This window comes from Anomaloglossus baeobatrachus, chromosome 11 (assembly GCF_048569485.1).
Source record: "Anomaloglossus baeobatrachus isolate aAnoBae1 chromosome 11, aAnoBae1.hap1, whole genome shotgun sequence".
In the NCBI taxonomy this organism is placed as follows: Eukaryota; Metazoa; Chordata; class Amphibia; order Anura; family Aromobatidae; genus Anomaloglossus; species Anomaloglossus baeobatrachus.
In genome coordinates, this window is record NC_134363.1 from 52,218,792 (window position 1) to 52,241,280 (window position 22,489).

General features: G+C 49.6%; 1 protein-coding gene across 5 annotated transcripts in view; it reads right to left on the reverse strand.

Moving 5' to 3' along the window:
* The window catches only part of LOC142256469 (carnitine O-palmitoyltransferase 1, liver isoform-like), a 111,300-nt gene that overhangs the window by 48,820 nt on the left and 39,991 nt on the right, over positions 1-22,489 (reverse strand). For 4 of the 5 annotated variants that reach the window (XM_075328168.1, XM_075328167.1, XM_075328169.1 and 1 more), the window contains exons 5-9: positions 18,167-18,268; positions 17,665-17,802; positions 14,678-14,755; positions 3,732-3,839; positions 1,355-1,442 (exon numbers count right to left, since the gene is read on the reverse strand). In XM_075328168.1, coding sequence (XP_075184283.1) covers positions 1,355-1,442; positions 3,732-3,839; positions 14,678-14,755; positions 17,665-17,802; positions 18,167-18,268 — 514 coding nt within the window. Of the gene's footprint in view, positions 1-284; positions 370-1,354; positions 1,443-3,731; positions 3,840-14,677; positions 14,756-17,664; positions 17,803-18,166; positions 18,269-22,489 lie in introns of all 5 variants that reach the window. The other variant, XM_075328171.1, reaches the window with a different exon arrangement.

Below are 22,489 nucleotides of genomic sequence, written 5' to 3' on the forward strand. Positions count from 1 at the left end.
AAAAAGATAAAAGGGGTTATCAAACCTCCTTCACCCCCCAGCAGTCAGTCAACATCTACATTGCAGTTAGCAGCACATGTTGCCTGCAGTGCCGTCACGTCTCATTACTTTGGCTGAAAGAGATTTTTGGAGGGGATCCTCAAGCGGACAGCAATCCCCTTTAACATCCGTATCCCCTATAATCTTAGTCAATCACGTTTTTCCACAAATCAAAAAGGAATAAGGCAGAAAGAATTGTAGGAGCTTTACTCAATGATTATAGAAATGCACAAGATTGTTCCTACCTGTCTCTACTCCAGGGATACGTGCGGTGTTAAATATGCGCTCGTACTGAGCAGAGCACATGGGCAAACAATCTTGGATCATCAGCTGCATAAGAGGGGGGAAAACGGGAGCCACACACCAACAAGTACAGGAAGAGACAGAAGGACGATATAACAGACGATGGTGCAGGGGTCGGGGTGTGCAAGATATAGGAAGGGTTGAAAATAGCAAAAATGCAAGAATTGTGGAAAAAAAAAAAAGAAAGATATATAGAAAATTAAAATAATATAAAAATAATGAAAAAAATAAATAAAATATGAATAAAAAATAATAAAAATGATAAAGTAAAAAAAAATAAAAAATATTAAAAATAATAAAAAATAAAAATGATAATGTTAAATAAAAAAATAATGATAAAATAAATATAAATAAAATACAAATAATTATACCATTAAAAATAATATTAATGATAAAATAAAAAAATGATAAAAATAAATATAAAGATTAAAAATAATAATCAAATAATATAAAAATAATATAAATATAATATATAAGTAAAAGAAAACATTGTGTTTTGGGTAGTTTATAGAGGTCATGGAATAGCAACAAAAGAACATAAGAAGGGGACAATAAAAAGGAGAGGGCAGAATGGGGAGAGGAAAGCAAAAGAGAAGACCGTAATCAATAGCCAATCTGTTACCAAGGAAAGATTATTATTTATTAACTGAAACGTAACTTGTTAATCCCAGCTCACATGCAAAGATAAGGCGAACCGTCACCTGGCCCGGAGCGCAGGTTGCGGGTTTAATGCTCGTCAGGGTTTGGAGGGAGACATTTGGAGCTTGTATTTTTTTGTTGCCATCTACACCTGATATAAATGCCTCTTTAATTACGAGATTTCTTCCTAAATTTGCCTCAGTTTTTGTCCCATCCAAGCTCCAAGTGTGGATCCCAAAACCCGTATGCAGCGGCTTCACACAGAAATCTCATTAGAAGGAAAGGTAGAGGACAACTCCGGTCTTTGTTAGGTCCCGCGCACCATGAGGGACAGATAATGACGTTGATTTTTTGGTTTCACCCGCTCGCTTACCTGTCTCCTCTCCGGGGATGCGGGTGGTGTTAAAGGTGCGCTCCCATTGGGACGAGCACAGCGGGATAATGGATCCTGGGACCCTGCTCTGTACCCAGTAATTACAATGGGTACAGGAGCATCGCAGAGATACCGGGAGGGGAGATAACACAATGCAAGAGAATTCATATCAATAACTAACTGAGACCCCAAAACAACGAACCCAATAAAAACGACACTAGTGACTTAGTGTGCTTTCCCTTAAAGTGTACCTATCGCCAGTACAAGGATATATAAAGCCATGCAATACGTGTTTATTGGGGTCAGTGGCATCTAGTTCACCCTTTAGCCCCCTTTATCCTGTCTATGGACTCCAAAAAGTCCTCAATTGCCCAATATATGTCTGCAGTAATTCACTAAATAGTAGACCAGGAAGAGGGGATAGGAGGGGGATGCAGCTGCAGCTTTTCTCTGATTGCTGAGAGTGGGGAACAGAAGTGATATCTGTTTAGTTCAGGGAGCATCATGGGATGTGTGGGCAAAAACTGTGCCAAAGTAAGGGCACAACTGCATGCAAGGTGAAGTATCACGCTGTGCACTGCATCAAATATACATTAAATTTGCTCAGGAAAATATATTTTTTTTAGCAATAGGTTCACTTTAAAGAGAATCTGTCACAACTGGTGCAGGAGGGACCATAAATCATCCAATAAAAGGGTTAAATTCACACTTTCTCCAAATTGTACTAAGGCATAGACATTAGACTACCTGGCTGCTGACCAGGGGGTCCCCGGTGAAAACAACTCACTTATTCGATGGGGGTCTGAATGGCATTGATCGGTACAAAGGGAATTTCTTTTTATCCCCAATAGGGCACTTTTATCCTAAATTCAAAATGGACTGTCAGTTCAACTGTCGCCCCATTCATTCCCTATGGGGCCCCTGGAAAAAACAGAGCTCGGCAACCCCTAGGGAACCAGTGGAGTTAAAGTGGAGCATGTACACTACAGATCCATTATAACAAGGCATAAAAGTTCCCTGTTTGGCCGAGTCTCACTGATCAATAAGTTGGATAGGTAATAACTTGTTTTTAATGGAGACACTCCTTAAGTCTACATTGGGAAAAATAATAAGGACTGAACATGTCGAATTTTAACATGCCTGATCCTTCATTCTAAAAGCAGGTAAAAAGGTGTCAGAAATGTCTGACAACGTTGCAAGTTCGGACAAACCCTGCACTGCAGAGCTCTCACATTTACTAGAATGGGAGACAGCTGCAGTACCATTCATGGCCACTCCACAAGGTGCGGCGCTGTGCCAGTTCTCGTGCATCACTAGTGCTTTAAAGGGAACCTGTCAGGTGTAATATGCACCCAAAACCATGAGCAGTTCTGAGTACATATTGATAATCCCTGCCTAACGGTCCCAGAATCTAGTAGTATACATAAAATGATCTATAGAAAATGTTTCTAAAGATCCTTTATGATATGCTAATGAGTGAAGGGATTAGACGCAAGGGCATTATTTCCCAGGACTAGTCCACCCTCTTAGCATGTTAGCATGCCTCTATGGGCGTACTAACATGCTATTCAATTGCCCAGCGTCATCTGTCTTGTCACCGCCTCAGATGCCGGATTTAGGCTCAGTGCGCATGATCAGAAGTCCCTGCACTTCTGATCATGCGCACTATGAAGCTGGGTGTACGCATCCCGGATGCAGAGAGGTCTAATGAGCATGACCGGAAGTGTGGCGACTTCTGATCATGTGCATTGACCCTGAAGCCAGCGTCGGAGGCGGTGACAACTGACACAGGAATGCACGTCATCACCGATGATGCTGGGCATGCTAAGATGGCGGACTAGTTGGGGGAAATAACGCCCTTGTGACTAGTCCCTGTGCTCATTTGCATATCATAAAGGATCTTTAGAAACACTTTTTGTAAAGATCCCTTTATGCTACTACATACAGGGACAGTTAGGCAGGGATTAGCAATATACACTCAGAACTGCTTGTGGTTCTGAGTGCATATTGCACCTGACAGGTTCCGTTTAATTGGCGGATCAGGAGTGATCCTCACCACTAATCAGTTATAAGAAACCTATCCTAAAGCTAGGCCATCAATACACACGTTCCAAAAAAAGCCTTTTAAGAGTGTATTAAGGGTTTATAGTGTGGATGTTAAAATAGCCCTCACTTCTCTGTGGCACTGGTTCAAAAACGACATTCATCCTGCGCATTATTTTGGAGCAAGTCTAGCATGTAAGAGAGCAGGATTCTGAATATCAAGTGTGAATCTGACCCGAGAGGTTACACTGACAATGTGATATATTAAGCAGCCCTAATACTATCATAGTATACATGCCGTAATAATATATAAAGAAAATATCCGATTTCTTACCGGTTTCAGCTCCTCGCGGCTAAGCTTGCGTCGATACAGAAGCAAGGCATGGACCGTGTTACCTGCACGAGCTGCCTGAATAGGGGTTGGGGTAACGTACAGAAAGTCCTAGGAAATGACGAGAGTGACAACACGTTTTTATGGATACTGTGCCTTTAAAAGTCTGTTCCGATCTTACAAAGAGGAACGCCATCACAGTATGAAATAAAAACGCCCCTTTAAGATGAGCCACCTTTGACCTCGGGTTGTATTATGTGTCCCATCACCCTAAATCCTCAGACACACAATAATTTACTCTCTGAATACTGACTACACAGCATATGATCAAGCGACCTCACATGACAATGCGTCTGCCTTCAAAGTGAAACCATCACTATGCGCTTAAAGGGGATTTCTGAGATATAAAAATACACAAAAGTGAAGAAATGTGCTAAAAAACAAAACCAAAACAAAAGAGTTGGAGTTAACTCCCGTACCCCTTCTGCGCCAGTGGTGGTCGTTATTTGTCCTTTAAGGCCTAAGACACACGGCATGAAAATCGGAGCGAGTGGGATGCGATAAAACATTGCATTCCACTCGGACCACATTAGCCTGTGTGTCTGCGCACATGAGCGATTATTTTCTCAGCCCTAATCGGACCGAGTCGCATGCTGCGAGTGTAATGCGTTCCTGGTATCTCTCGCACCCATTCAAGTCTATGGGGTGAGGAAAAAAAAAAAAAAAAAAGAGAATTTTGTTTACTTACCGTAAATTCTTTTTCTTATAGTTCCGACATGGGAGACCCAGACCATGGGTGTATAGCTTCTGCCTCCGGAGGACACACAAAGTACTACACTAAAAGTGTAGCTCCTCCCTCCGAGCATATACACCCCCTGGATGACAAATCTAACCAGTTTAATGCAAAAGCTGAAGGAGGACATCCACCCATAAGTAGAGATAGAGTAAAACCCGGAATAACCGGATCCTCTGTCTACAACAACAGCCGGTGAAAACACACGGAACAAGAACTGCCAACAGGCAACAGGGAGGGTGCTGGGTCTCCCATGTCGGAACTTTAAGAAAAAGAATTTACGGTAAGTAAACAAAATTCTCTTTTTCTTCATCGTTCCTCATGGGAGACCCAGACCATGGGACGTCTCAAAGCAGTCCATGGGTGGGAAATAACAGACAACTGAGAAGTAGGCAAAACCTAACTTCACAAATGGGCGACAGCCGCCTGAAGGACGCGTCTGCCCAAGCTCGCATCTGCCGAAGCATGAGCATGCACTTGATAGTGCTTCGAAAAGGTGTGCAGACTAGACCAAGTGGCAGCCTGACAGACTTGCTGAGCCGTAGCCTGGTGCCTGAAAGCCCAAGAGGCACCGACAGCTCTGGTCGAGTGCGCCTTAATCCCCGGCGGGGGAAGGCACCTGAGTACATTGGTAGGCATCGGAGATGGCCGACCTAATCCAACGAGCTAGGGTCGGTTTAGAAGCCGAGAGACCCTTGCGCTGACCTGTGGTCAGCACAAAAAGAGAGGTGCACCGCCTAAGAGCAGCGGTGCGAGACACATAGATCCGGAGCGCCCGCACCAGATCCAGAGTATGCAGCGCTTTCTCAAAGCGATGCACAGGGGCCGGACAAAGGGAAGGCAATGAAATGTCCTGGTTAAGGTGGAAAAGAGACACCACCTTAGGGAGAAAGTCCGGAGTCGGACGGAGAACCACCTTGTCTTGGTGAAAAACCAAAAAGGGTGACTCCGAAGAGAGCGCAGCCAAATCCGAAACTCTCCTGAGAGAAGTTATGGCCACCAGAAAGACCACTTTCTGTGAAAGTCGAAACAAGGGAACCTCCTTAAGAGGTTCAAATGGGGGTTTCTGTAAAGCAGTGAGGACCAGATTAAGGTCCCAGGGATCCAAAGGCCGCTGCATGAAGGTGCGCACCTGGGCCAGTCGGGCGATACGCCGCTGGAACAACACTGACAGCGCCGAGACCTGTCCCTTGAGGGAATTGAGGGATAGTCCTAGCTGCAGACCTGACTGTAGAAAAGACAGGATGGTCGGCAAGGAAAAAGGCCAAGGAGCATGGCCGGAAGAGCGACACCAGGACAGGAAAATCCTCTAAGTCCTGTGGTAAATCTGGCCGAGGAAGACTTCCGAGCCTGAGTCATAGTGGAGATGACTTCAGAAGGAATGCCGGAAGCCGTCAGGATCCAGGACTCAAGAGCCACGCCGTCAATCTGAGAGCCGCAGAATTCTGGCGGAAAAACGGACCTTCAGAGAGAAGGTCTGGTCGGTCCGGGAGATGCCACGGCACCTCTACGGACAGACGGAGCAGGTCTGGGTACCAAGCTCGCCTGGGCCAGTCTGGAGCAATGATTATGAGCAGACGGCCCTCCATCCTGATCTTGCGCAGGACCCTGGGCAAGAGAGCTAGAGGGGGAAACACGTAAGCCAGACGGAACTGGGACCAATCCAGAACCAGCGCGTCCGCTGCCAAGGCCTGAGGATCGTGGGAGCGAGCCACGTAAACCGGAACCTTGTTGTTGTGCCGGGATGCCATTAGGTCCATTTCCGGAGTGCCCCACTTGCGGCAGATTGACCGGAATACTGCCGGATGCAGGGCCCACTCGCCGTTGTCTACGGTTTGACGGCTGAGATAATCTGCCTCCCAGTTTTCTACGCCTGGGATGTGGACTGCGGATATGGTGGACTTGGAGTCCTCCGTCCACTGAAGGATACGTTGAACTTCCAACATTGCTAGGCGGCTGCGAGTCCCGTCCTGGTGATTGATGTAGGCAACCGCTGTCGCGTTGTCTGACTGGACTCGAATGTGCTTGCCCGCCAACAGGTGGTGAAAGGCTACGAGAGCTAGGAGCACAGCTCTGATTTCCAGCACATTGATCGAGAGGGCTGATTCGGACGGAGTCCAAGTGCCCTGTGCTCGGTGGTGGAGAAACACTGCTCCCCAGCCGGATAGACTGGCGTCCGTGGTGAGAATCACCCAGGACGGGATCAGAAAGGAGCGTCCCTGGGACAGAGAGAGGGGCTGAAGCCACCACTGAAGAGAGCTCCTGGTCTGTGGCGACAGAGCCACTAGCCTGTGCAAGGAAGAGGTCCGCTTGTCCCAACAGCGGAGAATGTCCAGCTGCAGAGGACGCAGATGGAACTGGGCAAAGGGAACCGCTTCCATTGACGCCACCATCTGACCCAGCACCTGCATAAGGTGCCTGATGGAATGACGGCGGGGCCTCAACAGAGAGCGCACCGCCAGATGAAGGGACTGCTGTTTGACTAAGGGCAGCCTCACAAGTGCCGGCAGAGTCTCGAATTGCATCCCTAGGTACGTGAGTTTCTGTGTCGGGGTCAGAGTGGACTTGGGCAGATTGACAAGCCACCCGAATTGAACAAGTGTGGCGAGAGTGAGCGAGACACTCCGCTGACAGTCTGCACTGGATGAAGCCTTGACTAGAAGGTCGTCCAGGTAAGGAATCACTGTCAACCCCTGTAGGTGCAGAACCGCAACCACTGCTGCCATGACCTTGGTGAATACTCGAGGGGCCGTGGCTAACCCGAAGGGGAGAGCCACGAATTGGAAATGTTCCTCTCCGATTGCAAAACGTAGCCAACGCTGGTGCAAAACTGCAATTGGCACATGCAAATAGGCATCTCTGATGTCGATGGATGCTAGAAAATCTCCTTGGGTCATTGAGGCAATGACTGAACGCAGAGATTCCATGCGAAAGTGCCACACCTGAACATGCTTGTTGAGAAGCTTGAGATCCAGGATGGGCCGGAAGGAACCGTCCTTCTTGGGGACTAGGAATAGATTTGAGTAAAACCCTCTGAACCGTTCCCGGGCGGGAACCGGTACGATTACTCCGTTGGCCTGCAGGGATGCCACGGCCTGAGAGAAGGCGGCGGCCTTGGAGCAGGGGGGAGTGGACAGAAAAAATCTGTTTGGCGGGCTGGAAGAAAATTCTATCCTGTAGCCGTGGGAGATGATATCCCGCACCCACTGATCTGAGACGTGTTGAAACCACACGTCGCCAAAGTGGGAGAGCCTGCCACCGACTAAGGACGTTGCTGGCGCAGCCAGATAGTCAAGAGGAGGCTGCCTTAGTGGCAGCGGCTCCTCCGTTCTTCTGAGGACGCGGCTTCGTGCGCCAGCTGGGTTTACGATCCTTGGCTGAGTTAGTGGACGAGGCTGAGGGCTTAGAGGATGACCAGTTAGAGGAACGAAAGGAACGAAACCTCGACTGGTTCCTGCCCTGGACAGGTTTCCTGGCTTTAGTTTGTGGCAAGGAAGTACTCTTCCCGCCAGTAGCTTCCTTAATAATTTCATCCAGTTGTTCGCCGAACAGCCGGGACCCAGCAAAAGGGAGCCCAGCAAGGTACTTCTTGGAAGAAGCATCTGCTTTCCACTCTCGAAGCCACAAGATCCTGCGGATCGCGAGGGAATTAGCGGAAGCCACCGCCGTGCGGTGAGAAGCCTCCAGAACGGCAGACATGGCATAGGATGAAAAAAACCGAAGCCTGGGAAGTTAAGGCCACCATTTCGGGCAAAGAGTCTCTGGTGAGGGAATGCATCTCCGCCAGAGAAGCAGAGACTGCCTTAAGAGCCCACACTGCTGCAAAAGACGGGGAGAACGAGGCCCCTGCCGCTTCATATACAGATTTGGCCAGCAGGTCAACCTGGCGGTCAGTGGAATCCTTAAGTGAGGTGCCATCCGCCACTGATACAACGGTCCGGGCTGAGAGTCTAGACTACCTTAGGTGAATGAGCCCACTCCTTGACCACCTCTGGTGGAAAGGGAAAACGGTCATCAGAACTACGCTTTGGAAAGCGTTTGTCAGGACAGGCCCTGGGCTTAGTCACAGTGGCCTGAAAACTGGAGTGGTTGAAAAACATACTCCTTGCTCTCTTAGGTGAGGTAAACTGGTGTCTTTCTACCAGAGAGGCTTGTTCCTCTGACACTGGTGGATTGAGGTCCAGTACGGAGTTAATGGATGCAATCAAATCACTAACATCTGCATCACCTTCGGTTAGATCAATGGGGTACATAGAGGTAGCATCTGAGCCCACGGTAAAAGTATCCTCCTCGCCCTGCAATTCAGCTCGTGAATCAGAGCCGTGGGACGAGGAAGGAGAAGAATCCCTGCGTCTCCGTTTAGTAGGACGGGGTCTGGGAACAGATGAAAAATCCTCTGTGAGCTCTGCAGAGCGAGTCGGAGCAGCAGAGGCTCCCTGAGAAGGGGGCTGATGCATGGTCAGCAGAGTCCGGGACAGCTGTCCCATGGAGTCAGCAAAAGACTGGGAGATTGCATTGGAAAACGATGCTACCCAAGCCGGGGGTTCAGCCACCGGGGCCGGAGCAGTCGGAGGGACCCCTGGGGAGGCTCCAGGCTGAGGCACCACCATGTTAGAGCAGGCATCACAATGTGGATATGTGCTCGGTTCAGGCAGAATGAGCTTACATGCAGTGCATATAGAGTAAAGCCTTGCAGTCTTGCTCCTAGTGACAGACATGCTGCTGAGGTGGTGAGCCCACTTCTACAGTAAAAATACACTCCTGTAGAATGACCCCCTGAGAGCGTATAATAAAGCCCACAACCAGAGGTTGTGGCTTACCAGACCGGTTTTTGTGTGCCCTCCGGATTCCACAGCTCGGACCCCCAGACAGATGCAGTAGCTGCAGCAGCCAGCGCCGATCAGCATGTGAACGCTGAGAAAATGGCGCCGGAGTGAGGAGGGGGGGCGGAGTTTAGCCCAAGAGCGGGAACCGGAGGGCCAAGGAGAGATACAGGGGAGGGAAACATCTTCTCAGAGAGGAGTGTCCTCCCCTCTGCTGAACGGCCGGTGGGCGCCGCCGCACTGCTCCCCTGCATGACTGACATGCAGGGGGACTGGAAACGAAACTAGGCCGCATCTGAAGCCGGGGCCTAGATTTTTCTATGCGGCCGACGAGCAGGCACCCTCGGCGCGGTTCTCAGGAAAAAAACAGAGAACCGGCCGGAAATCATAGTAAAGTGACAAAACACACTCTCCCCACAATAAATATACCCGGGACCCCTGAATAACGTCTCAATACTTCGCTTATGAGACGCAGGGCCAGGTCCCTGGGGGGGGGGGGGGGTAAACGCTCCGTCTGGCAGGATCCTGACAGGGCTGCGGATGGAGACCGGTCTCCTGCAAAGCAGAGAGAACCGTGATGGCTCCCACTTCAAGCCAGAGCCTCAGGGGATGGTGAAGGAGCGCGGCATGTGAAGGCTCCAGCCTTGTAAAGTCAACCTTAACAGCACCGCCGACACAGTGGGGTGAGAAGGGACATGCCGGGAGTCCAGGCTGGACCCGCTTTTCTTCCAAATCTTTGAAATCAAAAATCATAAAAATCAAAAATCAGAGAATGCATGTGTGTGTGTGACCTCCTGAACACAAAGCATTGAACTGGTTAGATTTGTCATCCAGGGGGTGTATATGTGGCGCCCCTGACCTGGTCAGGCACCACTGAGTACTGCACCCATGCTGGGGACAGTACAAAACAGGTAATCCAGAAGGCTGACCGAGGTGTGACTACACAGGCGCATAGTGATCAGGTCTCACACATGTACCTTTGGGAGGACCCCTGGGGATCCCAGGAGGGGGCGAAGCCTCCATCTCCACTCAAGGGGTGTGGTAGAGAGCCTGGTTGCTAGGTGGCGTAGGCAGGCACAAAGGGAAAAGAGGAAGGAGGAGGAGAAGGCAGTCTGAAGCAGAGTGTGGAGGAGTGAGGAGCATGGAAGTGGAGCTCAGACAGGAGCAGCAGTACAGGTCCCACGAGTGAGCCGGTTTAGTGTGCAGCTCAGGGAGAGCAGAAGCAGACCCTGGAGCTGTTGCAGTCTAACAGCGTCCGCGCAGTGACTACTGACGGGGGAGAACGGTCACCTAGTGGTGCCGTCTGAAATCCACACAAGGCTAAAGAGAGAGCAACGGAGTGGAGAGTAAGAGGACTGCCAGGGAGGTACCAGGCCCGAAGGGGTAACAGGTCCCAGTGCAGAGATAGATCCAGCTTTCTTCTGCCAAACCTGCTTGAGGGGGCACTTCAAACCCCCAAGACAACACCACAGAGTCCGCAGCCACGTAGCAAAGTGAGGGCCCATAGTTCACAGGAGGCAAGCAGCCGGAGTGACCTGGTCCAGGCTACAAGCAAACGGGCCGAAACGAGGGGAGCAGCAACTTCCCTGGGTGACCCCCATAGGGACTGCAAGTCGGGGTTACCCCAAAACGAAAAGGGCTAAGGAAGGCGAGTCAGTAGCCACCCTCATCAGTCAGCCTGAAGGACACCTGGTTCCAGCCTGGTTCATCCCAGCTACGCCCGGGTTACTCACCCTGCCACCTAATGTGAGTAAAACCCCTGAAAGACATTCTGCTTGTGTTGAGTTATTCTGCGCCTTGTGGTTCCACACACCTACACAGGGCCCTGGGGCTTGCCTCACTCTCAGGAGGCTATTACAACTGACTGCACCCACCATCAGCCCCAGGCCTCCCTTAATCTGCAGTGGCGGTCTCCACTGACCGCAATTCTGAGAGAGTGGCGTCACGACAATCCTAAAAGAAGGTTTCCTACCTGTGACCAGACTGTTCCATCCACGTGGAGTCCCTGAAGGTAATGCACCGACACAACACTTGTGGGGCTACACATATATGCTCGGAGGGAGGAGCTACACTTTTAGTGTAGTACTTTGTGTGTCCTCCGGAGGCAGAAGCTATACACCCATGGTCTGGGTCTCCCATGAGGAACGATGAAGAAAAAAACGCACTGCACTCGCAGAACAACGGTGTACCATGAGTGCAGAGCAAGAATGGCAATAGCTAGTGAACAGCTACTGAAGAGAGGGAGATAAATCCGGCCCGCCCCTCCTCAGTGGCAGCCCGCCCCTCGTCAGCGCCGGCCCTCCCCTCCTCAGCGCCGGCCCTCCCCTCCTCAGTGGCAGCCCGCCCCTCCTCAGCGCCGGCCCTCCTCCCACAGCTGAGATCCGATTGTATAATTGGACCTCAGTGGCAGTGACACTCGCATGACACTCCAGCCCCTGTTGTGCTGCCAGCGTGAGTAGAGTGTCATGCGAGGATCGCATTAGTCCCCAGTGTGGCCCCGGCCTAATAATGACACTCCGCAGCCACATGTGACCCCTACAGCTGATCACTGGACTCAACGGTGGGGAGACCGCTGTGGACAGTGATTGGCTGCTGGGGTCACCTGTGGGTAGTGGGAAATTCTTAGGCAAGTAAAATGAAGCAATACAGAAAAACACCTTTCATGAAAACAACATTTTGCTGTCACAGTCCTGCAGGCAAACACTCTGGGGCTGGTTTCATATGATGCCAGCCATGGGTGGACGGAGACTGAAGACAACCCTTGTGCCAAAACACTAATGGGCCGCTGTACGACTACACATGTTGCCCCAGTGATATGCCCATCCTTGATGCCCGGCCCGAGTTGCTGCAAGAACGATCGATGACCCCTACACGACGAATGACTTCCCCTGTACGTTCCTGCAGATGCCACAGACGTGGGTTTTGTATTACAGTCCCTTCTGCCGCTGATCTTGGTGGAGCACAGAGTGATGATAATGTGCGTCAGATGCACAATGTACACTTTTCTCATGTCATTTTATATAGACATGTCATAACTATGGTGAGAAACATAGGATTTATAAAACTAAAATGACAAAGTTATTATTGTACCAGATTTAATATGAAAGAGACCTCCTGTCCCAGCCCGGTGTACATTCCTGCACCACACCCTGGGGCGGAGGACAGATAACACCCTTCTGCCTGTAATCAATGAGCTGCAGTTCCCGCCATGTTTGGTAATAAGGGTTCCTGCTATTGTCATTGGACATCCTCTATATTGTGCAATCTTCTTCTTACAAAGGTAAAAGTCTATTTCCCCACCAGCGCTTGCTCCTCCTCAGTGCTGCAGACCCCTTCCCCTCTCTCATGTGCTGCTGAGTACTCCCAGCTCTCTCAGATATCATGAAGCCAAGTATTATGCATTATGCTCATGTGCACCGACTCCTGTATTGTACCACCTGATCTCTACATCACTATAGCCGCCTATGTGATTTTACATAATTGTTAGCCAGTTTCTAGCAGAGCACAACTCTCCTGCACTCATCCATAATGGAGCTTGTAATAACTAGGCAGTTGTGACGTTGAACTGTGTTTGTTGCCAACCTCTGACAGATCAGTGATGTGAAATTGCAAATGCTTCTCTGTTGATACATATGGCAGAGGATGATCTTCTGTTATATGCATCAACATAGCAGCCTTTAGAGTTTTCCATCATCGATCTGTCAGCAGCAGGCAACAAACAGCTCTGCCCTGCGTCTCCACATGACGCCTTTCTGACCCTTCTATATACAGCTCATGCTGCAGTATATCTCCTCTCAGTCCCTGTATACAGACCCATCATACAGTAAATCTTTTCTTCTCAGCCACTGTATAAAGCCCATCCTGTAGTATATCTCTTCTGCTACTTTTATATACAGCTTATACTGAAGTATATATTTCCTCTCAATCTCTTATATACAGCCCCATCCTGAAGTAAATCTTTCCTCTCAACTGCTGTATTCAGACCCATGCTGAAGTACATCTCTCCTTTCTGTCCCTTGTATAGGCAGCCCCATTATTCCGTATTTCTCTTCTTTAAGCCCCCTGTACACAGACCCATTCTGCAGTATATCATCTCTCTCCTTTCAGTCCCTTGTATATGCAGCCCCACTGTTCAGTATCTCTCTTTTAAGCCCCCCTGTATACAGACCCATCCTACAGTATCTCTCTCTTTTCTGTCCCTTGTACATAGAGGCCCATCGTGCAGTAGCTCTCTCCTATAAGCTTCCCCTGTATACAGACCCATCCTGCAGTATATCTCTCCTTTCTCTCCCTTGTACATAGAGGCCCATCGTGCAGTTGCTCTTGTATATGCAGCCCCACTGTTCAGTATCTCACTTATAAGCTCCCCCTGTATACAGACCCATCCTGCGATACAGCTCTCCTTTCTGTCCCTTGTATATAGAGCCCCGTTGTGCTGCATCTCCCTCCTTTAAGCCTCCCTGTATACAGACCCATCCTGCAGTACAGCTCTTCTTTCTGTCCCTTGTATATAGAGCCCCGTTGTGCTGCATCTTCCTCCTTTAATCCTCCCTGTATAGAGGCCCATCCTGCGGTACAGCTCTCCTTTCTGTCCCTTGTATATAGAGCCCCGTTGTGCTGCATCTTCCTCCTTTAATCCTCCCTGTATAGAGGCCCATCCTGCGGTACAGCTCTCCTTTCTGTCCCTTGTATATAGAGCCCCATTGGGCTGCATCTCCCTCCTTTAAGCCTCCCTGTATACAGACCCATCCTACAGTACAGCTCTCCTTTCTGTCCCTTGTATATAGAGCTCTGTTGTGCTGTATCTCCCTCCTTTAAGCCTCCCTGTATACAGACCCATCGTACAGTATAGCTCTCCTTTCTGTCCCTTGTATATAGAGCCCCATTGGGCTGCATCTCCCTCCTTTAAGCCTCCCTGTATACAGACCCATCCTGCAGTACAGCTCTCCTCTTAGTTACCTGCACACAACTGCTGATTGGTATCCGCTCCATTTTACGCAAAATACCACAATGTGATTTTAGGAATACCCCTTTAAAATAAGCAACATGGTTTAATTAGACACAGATTGTCTCACCAAGACAATCACTCTTCACAGGCTTGATTAGGGAACATGGGTCCACTAGAACCAACCTATTTTGAGCCAAAGTGGAAAGTCAGTAATTAAGAAAGCCTCTTAGGACCCTGCCTATCCATACATTACATGTTGGGCTATTCATTCATTTGGCATGTAATATAACACTGCACCAAAAGCGGCTCATCAGGGTTTCAGGGTTATTAACACTTATTTGGAAAAAATGATTGGTTGTAGGCTCCTCGATCAAGTCTTGCTTACCATTGCATAATAGTTGCTGTTTACCATAATGGGGCTCCTTCCGCGCAGGTAGATGTATTCTTCCCACCAATCACTCACCTAGAAAGATAGAAAACCGGGATCGTGAGCTATTGGATGAGCAAACATTCGTCTGAACGCCATCCCAGGGGTATGGCCACCTTCAAGGAGTTTTCCACCGCATAGGTCCTCAATACCAGATTGGAGGGGTCTGATCCGTGGCACACCACTGATGAGCCATCATCACCTCCAGCGGTGTACAGAGCAGAATCGCTCCTTCACGCATCATCTCCTATTATTTGAAAAGGAGCTGATCTGCAGTACCCAACAGTGGCCACTAGCAGTGTGATGGCGCTGTGGTCTTCTACCCCATACACTGCATACTTCCACCCTCTGATGGCGCTCCAGGTAGTCAGGTAATGGTGCCTTGTGTTGGTTGATGCCACAGTATAAATTGCAGCCTGGATGCACGATTGCAGCACGGTATATTAGTCTCTAACACATTATGCCATTTCAGAGAAAATATACTTTGATGATCCAGCCGAGGACCAAAGCCAGAGACAAGACCAGTCCAGCACTGCCGTCGGGCGCCTCTTCTCCAGCGCTGCCGTCGGGCGGCTCTTCTCCAGCGCTGCCGTCGGGCGGCTCTTCTCCAGCGCTGCCGTCGGGCGCCTCTTCTCCGGCGCGGCCGTCGGGCGCCTCTTCTCCGGCGCTGCCGTCGGGCGCCTCTTCTCCGGCGCTGCCGTCGGGCGGCTCTTCTCCAGCGCTGCTGCAGGTGATTGACGGATGTGTCACTTGTGTGTATACAGGGCGAGACCGGTCAATCAGCAGATACGGCGATAGAAAAAGTCGGTCGGGGGCTGTGCAAAAATTATGTTCCCCTGCTGGATCTTCAAAGTATATTTTATAATATATTTGGCTGGGATCATGTAGCCAGGCTAATATTCATGCTGCCCGAAGTATGGGAAGCAGGAATCACCCGACAGCTTCCCTTTACATCTACTAAGCAATATTATTCCATTCCATCAAACCCTAAGGAGAATTAAAAGGGGTATTCCCATCTCCAAGATCCTATCCCAATAAGTAGTCAGGGTAATAAAAATATTAGCAAATATTTCCAATTAGAAATGTAGTATAGTTTTTCTGGTATAGTCATGTCTCTTACCTCATGTGCAGGGCATTACAGCCTAGATATCCATGGTTGCGACCAGTCAAATACTGCCACCAGTTACTTGTTCATGGTTATAACCATGGATACCTAAGTTGCTGCAATGCCTTGCAAATGAGGTAAGCGACATAGAAATGTAGTATAGTTCTCCTGATTAGCTCTGTCGCTTACCTCATGTGCAGGGCATTGCAGTATAAACAACTAACTGGTGGCAGTATATGAGTCGCTGTAACCATGGATATCTAAGCTGCAATGCCCTGCACATGAGGTAAGGGACATTCCTATATCAGGAGAACTATACTACATTTCTAATTGGAGGTATTGCCTATCACTCATATACTGCCATCAGTTAGTTGTTCATGGTCATAACCATGGATCCCTAAGCTACAGCAATGCACATGAGGTAAGTGACATGGCTAATCAGGAAAACTATACTACTACATATCAGCTAATATGGAGAACTATACATTTCTAATACATAGTAGTATAGAAATGTAGTATAGTTCTCCAGATAAAGCCATGTCTATTACCTCATCAGGAGAACTATGCTACATTTCTAATTGGAGGTATTTCCTATCACTCATATACTGCCACCAGTTAGTTGTTCAAGGTCATAACCATGGAAACCTAAGCTAATGCAATACACATGAGGGAAGCAACATGGCTAATCAGGAGAACTATACTACTACGTATTAGCTAATCAGGAAAACTACTACATTTCTCTACTACTACATATTAGAAATGTAGTATAGTTCTCCTGATTAGCCATGTCCCTTACCTCATGTCCATTGCAGTATCTTAGGGATCCATGGTTATAACCTTGAACAACTAACTGGTGGCAGTTTAGGAAATACCTCCAATTAGAAATGTAGTATAGTTTTCCTGATGAGGTAAAAGACAAGGCTATATCAGGAGAATTATACTACATTTCTATAGTACGTATTAGAAATGTAGCATAGTTCTCTGTATTAGCTAATCCGTAGTAGTATAGTTTTCCTGATTAGCCATATCATTTACCTCATGTGCATTGCAGTAGCTTAGAGATCCATGGTTATGACCTCGAACTAACTAACTGGTGGCAGTATATGAGTGATAGGAAATACCTCCAATTAGAAATGTAGTATAGTTCTCCTGATATAGCCATGTCTCTTACCTCATGTGCAGGGCATTGCAGCTTAGATATCCATGGTTATGAACAGTTCTCCTGATATAGCCATGTCTCTTACCTCAAGTGCAGGACATTGCAGCTTAGCTATCCATGGTTATGAACAGTTCTCCTGATATAGCCATGTCTCTTACCTCATGTGCAGAGCATTGCAGCTTAGCTATCCATGGTTATAAACAGTTCTCCTGATATAGCCATGTCTCTTACCTCATGTGCAGAGCATTGCAGCTTAGCTATCCATGGTTATAAACAGTTCTCCTGATATAGCCATGTCTCTTACCTCATGTGCAGGGCATTGCAGCTTAGCTATCCATGGTTATAAACAGTTCTCCTGATATAGCCATGTCTCTTACCTCATGTGCAGGGCATTGCAGCTTAGGTATCCATGGTTACGATTACTCATATACTGCCACCATAGAGACTTAAGCTGCAATGCCCTGCACATGAGGTAAGGGACATAGCTAATCAGGAGAACTATATTACATTTCTAATAGGAGGTATTTGCTAACATTATTATTATTATTATTACTACTACACCTACCACATATTGGGATAGGATCTTTGAGATGGCAATACCTTTTTAAACATATCACAATTAACTTGAAAATTAAAAAAAAAAAAAAATAAAAAAAAAAATAAATAAATCAGGGTGCTTACGTAGTTAGACGCCCACCAGGACTTCAGCTTCAGGTACCATTGCAGCTTGGGCGCCAGTTTGGCTTCGAAGTCTTTGGCGAGTGCGGTCATGCGCTTGAATTCCTCATCGTTCATCAGAGGCCTCACCGACACCAAATACTGAGGATAAAGAGTTAACACGGAGGGTACATCGCAGCTCACTGCATCTCGCTGTATGACCCGGAGACCAACTGCTGACAATTTCCCTACACAAGGAATGGGCAAAAACTATTTTCCTGCCCCATAGAGCGGTGCGATTTTCCCTGGATCACCCTGTGCTCTCCATGTTGGCTTCACAATGACCTGCACAGCTCCGGAGGGACGGACACCATTACTGGTGTCACTGGGTAACGTGCACCTTTACAGAATGCAGCACAGGCGCTGTGGAAGGGGCTAGCTTTACTTTATAAGGCCAAAATCTGGTGACAGGTTCCCTTTAAAATCCAATTATAACTGATAAACTTCAAATTTGGCTTAGGTTTACCTTTTGCATTGTGTCTTTAATTTTTGGAACAGGAAGGCGAGGAAGGGACGCCTGGTAGCTGTACAACATGGGCTTACGGCCAGAGAAGATCTTCACCAAAGTCTGCAAAGAAAAGGAAAAGCGTATAAAGAGAACAGGTAAGTATATACCATAGTAACGCAAACATATGCAGGCACGGATTTTAGGAATACAATAGTGTCCCCAGGGGTAGTCACAAGGAAATTAATTATATTTTGATTAGGTCTTTTAAAGAAGTCAATTCAGCCATCAAGTGCTGGGAAAGATGCGGGCTCAGCCCGCAAGGCCGCGCCAAAAAGGCAGGGACACACAGCCCGCGAGCCCGCGTCAAAAAGGCAGGGACACAGCCCGCGAGCCCGCGTCAAAAAGGCAGGGACACAGCCCGCGAGCCCGCGTCAAAAAGGCAGGGACACAGCCCGCGAGCCCGCGTCAAAAAGGCAGGGACACAGCCCGCGAGCCCGCATCAAAAAGGCAGGGACACAGCCCGCGAGCCCGCATCAAAAAGGCAGGGACACAGCCCGCGAGCCCGCATCAAAAAGGCAGGGACACAGCCCGCGAGCCCGCATCAAAAAGGCAGGGACACAGCCCGCGAGCCCGCATCAAAAAGGCAGGGACACAGCCCGCGAGCCCGCATCAAAAAGGCAGGGACACAGCCCGCGAGCCCGCATCAAAAAGGCAGGGACACAGCCTGCGAGCCCGCATCAAAAAGGCAGGGACACAGCCTGCGAGCCCGCATCGAAAAAGCAGGGACACAGCCTGCGAGCCCGCAACAAAAAGGCAGGGACACAGCCTGCGAGCCCGCATCAAAAAGGCAGGGACACAGCCTGCGAGCCCGCATCAAAAAGGCAGGGACACAGCCTGCGAGCCCGCATCAAAAAGGCAGGGACACAGCCTGCGAGCCCGCATCAAAAAGGCAGGGACACAGCCTGCGAGCCCGCATCAAAAAGGCAGGGACACAGCCTGCGAGCCCGCATCAAAAAGGCAGGGACACAGCCTGCGAGCCCGCATCAAAAAGGCAGGGACACAGCCTGCGAGCCCGCATCAAAAAGGCAGGGACACAGCCTGCGAGCCCGCATCAAAAAGGCAGGGACACAGCCTGCGAGCCCGCATCAAAAAGGCAGGGACACAGCCTGCGAGCCCGCATCAAAAAGGCAGGGACACAGCCTGCGAGCCCGCATCAAAAAGGCAGGGACACAGCCTGCGAGCCCGCATCAAAAAGGCAGGGACACAGCCTGCGAGCCCGCATCAAAAAGGCAGGGACACAGCCTGCGAGCCCGCATCAAAAAGGCAGGGACACAGCCTGCGAGCCCGCATCAAAAAGGCAGGGACACAGCCTGCGAGCCCGCATCAAAAAGGCAGGGACACAGCCTGCGAGCCCGCATCAAAAAGGCAGGGACACAGCCTGCGAGCCCGCATCAAAAAGGCAGGGACACAGCCTGCGAGCCCGCATCAAAAAGGCAGGGACACAGCCTGCGAGCCCGCATCAAAAAGGCAGGGACACAGCCTGCGAGCCCGCATCAAAAAGGCAGGGACACAGCCTGCGAGCCCGCATCAAAAAGGCAGGGACACAGCCTGCGAGCCCGCATCAAAAAGGCAAGGACACTTGTGAATACTGTACATTTGAATTAAATTCCAGTTTGGGGCTCCCTCTTGTGGTCAGTGCTGGTAATGCAGTTGACTTGCTGAGTGGGAACTGGACAGCTGAGTAGGATTTGCCATCAGGCCATTTGGTTTGGGCCTATATAACTATGTAGCTTCATTTTGTTCCTTGCCGATGCTCAATTGTATTTCCTGTGTTCTAACTACTTCCTGAAACCAGCCCTGCTCTCCGTCTCGTCTAACCAGAACTCATCTCAGATAAGTTGGTCTTGTACCTTTGCTTATGGTTTTTTCACTTTCTTGTGATTTTGCCTGTGTGGAGTTCCTGGTGGAATTGGATTATTCCCTGCTGGGAGTATCTGTGTACCTTGCTCCATGTTCTGTTATGTATTCTGTTTTGTCATGCTTGGTAAAATATTCAGTCCCCTCTCTATATCAATGTTTTTCTTGGATCCCAGTAATACCAGAATACTGATATAGCGGGGGAGAGCCTGTGTAGGCTCAGTATTTTTCCATGTCAGGCGTGCTGGTATTTATTAGGGTTTTTACGGCTGCAGTCAGGGCTCTTTCCTATTCTTTCCTATGCAGATAGTTTTGGGCCTCATCTTTGCTGAATCTGTTTTCTAGCTACGTATTGTGTCTTCCTAAATCACTGTAATCTTTACATGTGGGGGGGGCTATCTATATCTTTGGGGACTACTCCGAGGCAGATTAGCTTTTCTACATTTCTCTCTGTTAGAGTATTTAGTTCTCCGGCTGTGTTGACTAGTTCATCGTAGGCTCGTCCCACGGCTACTTCTAGTTGTGTGTCAGTATTAGGTCTGCAGTCTGTTAAGGTTCCAGCCACTCTGGTTATTTTCTGGGTTTCCGAGTTATTGCTCTTTTTCTGAACCTCCTTGGTCACTGGATCACAACAGACACCGCCTGCGAGGCCGCATCAAAAAGGCAGAGACAGACAGCGCCTGCGAGGCCGCATCAAAAAGGCAGAGACAGACAGCGCCTGCGAGGCCGCATCAAAAAGGCAGAGACAGACAGCGCCTGCGAGGCCGCATCAAAAAGGCAGAGACAGACAGCGCCTGCGAGGCCGCATCAAAAAGGCAGAGACAGACAGCACCTGCGAGGCCGCATCAAAAAGGCAGAGACAGACAGCGCCTGCGAGGCCGCATCAAAAAGGCAGGGACAGCGCCTGCGAGGCCGCATCAAAAAGGCAGGGACAGCGCCTGCGAGGCCGCATCAAAAAGGCAGGGACAGCGCCTGCGAGGCCGCATCAAAAAGGCAGGGACAGCGCCTGCGAGGCCGCATCAAAAAGGCAGGGACAGCGCCTGCGAGGCCGCATCAAAAAGGCAGGGACAGCGCCTGCGAGGCCGCATCAAAAAGGCAGGGACAGCGCCTGCGAGGCCGCATCAAAAAGGCAGGGACAGCGCCTGCGAGGCCGCATCAAAAAGGCAGAGACAGACAGCGCCTGCGAGGCCGCATCAAAAAGGCAGAGAGACAGCGCCTGCGAGGCTGCATCAAAAAGGCAGAGACAGACAGCGCCTGCGAGGCCGCATCAAAAAGGCAGAGAGACAGCGCCTGCGAGGCCGCATCAAAAAGGCAGAGACAGACAGCGCCTGCGAGGCCGCATCAAAAAGGCAGAGACAGACAGCGCCTGCGAGGCCGCATCAAAAAGGCAGAGACAGACAGCGCCTGCGAGGCCGCATCAAAAAGGCAGAGACAGACAGCGCCTGCGAGGCCGCATCAAAAAGGCAGAGACAGACAGCGCCTGCGAGGCCGCATCAAAAAGGCAGAGACAGACAGCGCCTGCGAGGCCGCATCAAAAAGGCAGAGACAGACAGCGCCTGCGAGGCCGCATCAAAAAGGCAGAGACAGACAGCGCCTGCGAGGCCGCATCAAAAAGGCAGAGACAGACAGCGCCTGCGAGGCCGCATCAAAAAGGCAGAGACAGACAGCGCCTGCGAGGCCGCATCAAAAAGGCAGAGACAGACAGCGCCTGCGAGGCCGCATCAAAAAGGCAGACAGACAGCGCCTGCGAGGCCGCATCAAAAAGGCAGAGACAGACAGCGCCTGCGAGGCCGCATCAAAAAGGCAGAGACAGACAGCGCCTGCGAGGCCGCATCAAAAAGGCAGAGACAGACAGCGCCTGCGAGGCCGCATCAAAAAGGCAGAGACAGACAGCGCCTGCGAGGCCGCATCAAAAAGGCAGAGACAGACAGCGCCTGCGAGGCCGCATCAAAAAGGCAGAGACAGACAGCGCCTGCGAGGCCGCATCAAAAAGGCAGAGACAGACAGCGCCTGCGAGGCCGCATCAAAAAGGCAGAGACACGGCTGATGATGTACATGTAAGTCATCAGTCGTGAAGGGGCTAATGATAATCTCCTGATGATAAAACACTGGTTTTAATCAAACCTACAGCAAGCAGCCCTGTAAGTGAAACACAATGTAATCAGGGTCTGTACATTATGCTGCTCTCCGGTTAGATGATAAAAAGATGGTGAGAGATGCCCTTTAAATGTTTCCAAAAATCCTGTATAATTAACTTATTATTGGCAGAATAACATTCCCAATCAAGATTCCCTTTATCTCCATGTGATTAGTGACTAGTTTCCTATAACCCATCTCCTCTTGCTCCTCCCGGCAGACGTCAATCTGTTGATTAATTATGATTTAGCCACCAATTCTCCACGCGTCACACTCAGTGCTGTTCCT